A 5,577-nucleotide genomic window follows, 5' to 3' on the forward strand; every position below is an offset into this window, starting at 1 on the left:
TATTGGGTGTACAACTTAATTCGGTCCGTTTTTTTGCTTGAAAAACGCATTTATTTGAATGATAAAATGAATTAATACATTATTGAAAGTATTGTCCATCGCTAGCCACTACTTTTTCCCATCTTTCTGGCAATTTATGGATTCCGTCGCGGAAGAAGCGTTTATCTTTTGAAGCCAAGAATGAATCGAGTCAATTTTTTATACCCTGTTCTGAAGTGAAGTATATTCCAGTCAAAGCGTTCTGCATTGATCGAAACAAATGGTAGTGGGAAGGGGCAAGGTCTGGGCTATAAGGCGGGTGAGCCAGAACTTCCCATCCGCTATTTTCCAAATAGTTTTTAACCGGAACAGCAACATGAGGCCGAGCGTTGTCATGGTGAAAGATTATGGACTCGTGTCTGGTCGCATATTCTGGACGTTTTTCGGCTATAGCTCGCTTTAAACGAATCAATTGTCGCCTGTAGAAGTCTCCCGTGATGGTTTGACCAGGTTTTAGCAACTCATAGTGGATCACACCTTTCTGATCCCACCAAATACAGAGCATTATCTTGGCATGAATATTCGGCTTCGGCGTTGATGTTCCCGGTTGGCCGGGCTTTACATACGATTTTTTGCGTTTCGGGTTGTCGTAGTGAATCCATTTTTCGTCCCCGGTAATGATTCGATGCAGAAAAGACTTCTTTTTGTACCGTTCAAGCAACATTTCGGACATGCAAAATCGTCGTTCGATATCTCTCGGTTTCAATTCGTATGGGACCCAATTTCCTTGCTTTTGGATGTATCCCGCGGCTTTGAGTCGTTTCGAAATAGCTTGTTGAGTAACTTCCAATGTTCTTGCGAGCTCTTTTTGCGTTTGACACGAATCTTGATCGAGTAATGTTTCTAATTCTTCATCTTCAAACTTTTTCGGTTGACCCGAACGCTCTTTGTCTTCAACACTAAAATCACCACTTTGAAATCGTCGAAACCATTCTCTGCAAGATTTATCCGACGGTGCAGATTCACCATAAACTTCCACAAGCATTCGATGCGCTTCAACTGCACTTTTCTTCCAATTGAAACAGAAAATCAATACTTCCCGCAAATGGTGCTTATTTGGAACGAAACTCGACATTTTCAACGCAGTAAAAATTAAACTTGTTGTGCAAAACTCAAAGGCTTGTAAACAATATTTGGTTGACAGATGTTGACACTTCACGATACAGCAAAAATCAGCTGTCGCCGTCAACCATTTATAGCACCTAGAGCCATCTTTTAAAAACGGACCGAACTAAGTTGTACATCCAATACAAATATATATTATGCCAAAAATTGGAAATTTGCAATAAATGATGATATGTTATATTATTATTAATATTGTTTCATTTTATTTATATATTATATTTCTATAATTTCGATTTTTTCAGAGATAAGAAAATTAAATTATTATAAGTATGAAATTAATTAAATACCATGAACTATTTTGTATGCTGAATCAAAATCAATATTTAAAAATCCAGTAGGATGAGAAAGGAAACGTGTTAAATCAAGTTATGAGTTGTAAATCAAGTGTAAATCAAGAACTAATAACTAATTTTTTTTTATTTTAGACACAATGCAACTTTTGCAAACACATTCCGCGCCAGGACATAAAAACCTGCGTATTTTTACGCGAAATGAATCGAGTTTCGTCCCTAGGAAGGTGCTCATTGTGACGAAACTGTCTCGATACCACTTCGAAAAAATGCAGAAACCCGAGCTTAACGAGAACCAGCTAAAGTTGCGGCTGATGGAAAGGGGCTACGATTACAATGCCATGATCGCGAGTCACATGGCTACTAAGGCTGTGGAAAGTCAAGTGACTGAAGTCTTGCGGCAGATGAATGTGGAATATAAGATAGTAAATAGGTAAAATATATGAAAAGAGAGTATGAGAGCGCAACTCATAAGCTGTTCGACATATTCTGTAATCTTGTGAAAAATTGTTACATGTTCGTGAAATAATCGTGTTGTGTCATTTCTAGAACGAATCTAGATCAATCGCTCTTTACATGGGCGGATTTGATACTGCCGATCGGCGGCGACGGAACATTTCTCTTGGCTTCAAACTTGATATTTAACAATAATAAACCCATAATGGGTATCAATTCGTATCCCGATAAGTCGGAGGGTTACCTCATGTTGTCTGCAAAATACACAAGAAATATACCAGAGATTTTTAAAATGTTAAAAATAGGACATTACGATACACTCATGCGACGGAGAATTCGCATCACTTTGATGGGAAAGGAGATTTGGGCAGAACCTTTTCACTTGCACGAGAAAGGGCGCATTGTAGGTGCTGATAAGTATGTCGCATTAAAATATACATATTTTTTATCTACTTTACATAACTTTCAATATAATTCTAAAAATTGTCATTATTTAATATATATTACATAAGATGAATATGATACATAATATTTCATAAGATGAATAAGTATGACTCTCACATAGCATTAAGATCAATGTTATTATTATTAAAATATTGCTATTAAAAAATATAATGTTTGACTGAATTAAAGTTTTTTGCATGGGAATATAATATTCTAGTAATCTTCTCTATTGAAAAGCACACAGCGTGTTAATATTACTAAAATGTTAGCTTAACTCTTAAAGTTACTGTAGGCGTATATATTTAATAAGTGAAAACCGTCATTGTACCCTGCAGGGATATAAAATAGGAGTGATTAGATGAGCATCGGTCATACGTTCGGAATCAGCTCCGTGCTGTTCCGTACTTTACAGATTAAAGTAAAGTTATATTTTACTACATATCGAAATCATATTAATTTAACTATAAGGCAACCTTGAATAAACCAAGACAATCTTGTAATTATATAAATGTTGAGGTTTAAGGTTTATTAAAAGTCTTGGAAAATAACATTTTAAGATAATAATAACCATCCTTATAGCAACATAATTAAAAACTTCATAAGTTTAATGTTGGTGTAACATTTTTGTGCTATGCGGGTTAACGATAAATATTTGTAGAATGAATAAATATATTAACAATATTAACGATAAACATTCATAAGTTGATAAAAATATTCATTGATATATATATTATATATTTTGATATCATATTGATATCATATCATTTGATATTTGTTGTAGAGTTTTTGCAGAATGGAAATTCGAAAATTACGATCGCAACAAACTACCGCAAGAAAGACGTCTACCATGGTTGGCGCTTAATGAAGTAAGTTTAATAATGCTCATTGATGCAAAAATGCATCTTGCACATTGAATAATACGACTAGCTCTCTTACGTATCTCAGGCCTACTTTGCATTGCTAGGTTTTTATGGGTGAAACATTATCGGCAAGGACGAGTTCTCTGCTTGTAAAGTTGGATGAAGAAGAGAAGTATCACAAGGTGAAAGGTTCCGGCTTATGCGTGAGCACCGGTACAGGATCCACATCTTGGTATCGGTCTATGCACAGCCTGAGTCACCAAACAGTGCGCGAAATATTAAAGCTCGCGGACAGTGGACGACAATTCAATAACGACGAAGTTGACAAAATCTGCACGACTTTCAATAGCGGCCTACGATTTGACGCTGGTTAGTAGACGTTTACCAGAATTGTATCGTCTATTTCAAGATTACGTTTGTGTGGATTATTACTAGCATCAATCATGCCATATAACATCAAAGTTAATGTTATTATCACTAAATTATTACTATAATCTCAGTAGATTTTCTCTATTAGAGATCAGCACGTTAAAACATCAGTCACCCAGTTAAAACGTTAACTCAAGATCGTAAGGCAGTCATATTTTGATATTGAAATTACATTAATTTACACAAGACAATCTCTTGAATTAAGCAAGAAAATTTTATATTAATATCCGGATTTAATGTTTATTAAAAGTTCTAATAAATAATATTTTCAAGTTATAATAACATCACTACCATCTTTAGCAACATAATTAAAAACTTCTGAACTTTATATTAGTGTAATATTTTTTGTTATATGGGATGTATTGTCTACGTGATGTACATACATAATCTTTTTCTTTCATGTAAATAATGGGAACTATCTGAAGTATTATAAATTATATAAAAATATACAATGAAAAAATATAATGAAATTATGATAATTATACAATATTTATTTTGTATATTAATTATAAATGTAATGTTAAAATTTAATAATTTATAATTTAAAGTAAAAATTAAATGAAATTTTTATTTCATTATTTTCATTAAAATTAAATATATTTAATATATTGTTATATTTAATTTTGAAAATAATAATGTCACCAGAGAATTCTGTGAGCTCTAACTTGTTTAAAATACAATATCTATAAATTTATGTCAAGATTCTAAAGATTAAAAATATAAACTTTTCTTAATTATTTTTTTAGCTAGAGTCATACGTTCTTTAAACGACATTCATAAATCATTCATTGTCTATATAGATAATATCTCATATACAAGGTGTCTGATTCGTGCCGTATCGGAACTAATATACAGGGTGGGCAAAAATTGTGGAAACGGTCGAATATCTCGAAAAAAGGCATTTTTTAGGAAAATGTTTTAGATAAAAGTTGGGTTTCAGAAGATCTATTTAATGGTCGTATCAGTTTTGACCTTGGGTAGCATCGTCAAGATCAGGTCAAAGTCACGTCGATTTTTTTAAATGGAAATCCCCATTTTTTATTGCATATTCTCGTAGTTTACTTCGAGAGCTTTTCAAAAAACTATAATAAAGTTATTTTTCTTTAAGTACTTTACGAGTTATAAGGCTTGAAATTTACAATACCACCGACATTTCCCTATGTTTAGCATTACCCAGGATGAACGACGTGGACGTGGCGGGGCTCTCATGTTTTGTGATATTATTATAGTGTTTTGAAAATCTCTCAATGTAAGTTACGAGAATATACAATAAAAATGGGGATTTCCACTTAAAAAAATCGACGTGACCTTGACTTGACCTTGATGATGTCCAAAATCAAAACTGATACAGCCATTAAATAGATCTTCTAAAACCCTACAACTTTTGTCTGAAACATTTTCCTAAAAAATGCTTTTCTTCGAGACATTTGACCGTTTCCATAATTTTTGCACACCCTGTATAGCTAGAATAAATCGGAGTAAGTAATGGAATCGGTATCTTTTTTTAAACAACTACGTAAAAAAATGTTATGGTATTAACGATAGAAAATTTCTACCGAGCAGCAGCCCACTTACCAATCAGCACACGCGCTGCGGTGAGACGAACGCTATACGTACTATCGCCTGGGCATGAGAGGCTAGCCGGGCCTAGAGACCCTAGATATAAGAGACTGGCCAAGGCTGGTTCAAGTTTTGATTAGTTAGATACATATGCGAAAGAAAGCACGAAACAGAAAACACAAGTAAATAAATATTTTAGCAGTATTTTTATTCAATAAATGTTAATTTCCAAGAACTATTGACATAAACACATAACACATTCACATAACACATAACACATTCGCACAATAAGATATAGAAATATAACAATATATATACATAACACATGTATACAGGGTGAGTCATTTTAGTCTATGGATCCGAATATCTTCCAA

General features: G+C 33.4%; 1 protein-coding gene across 3 annotated transcripts in view; it reads left to right on the plus strand.

Moving 5' to 3' along the window:
- Positions 1-5,577, plus strand: part of LOC116851597 (NAD kinase 2, mitochondrial) — a 37,781-nt gene that overhangs the window by 24,322 nt on the left and 7,882 nt on the right. For 2 of the 3 annotated variants that reach the window (XM_032831171.1, XM_032831172.1), the window contains 4 exons: positions 1,590-1,887; positions 2,004-2,327; positions 3,136-3,220; positions 3,319-3,583. In XM_032831171.1, coding sequence (XP_032687062.1) covers positions 1,590-1,887; positions 2,004-2,327; positions 3,136-3,220; positions 3,319-3,583 — 972 coding nt within the window. Of the gene's footprint in view, positions 1-1,589; positions 1,888-2,003; positions 2,328-3,135; positions 3,221-3,318; positions 3,584-5,206; positions 5,386-5,577 lie in introns of all 3 variants that reach the window. The other variant, XM_032831174.1, reaches the window with a different exon arrangement.

This window comes from Odontomachus brunneus, unplaced genomic scaffold (genome assembly GCF_010583005.1).
Source record: "Odontomachus brunneus isolate Ranch 3 - 2012 unplaced genomic scaffold, Obru_v1 Obru_scaffold_180, whole genome shotgun sequence".
Lineage (NCBI taxonomy): Eukaryota > Metazoa > Arthropoda > Insecta > Hymenoptera > Formicidae > Odontomachus > Odontomachus brunneus.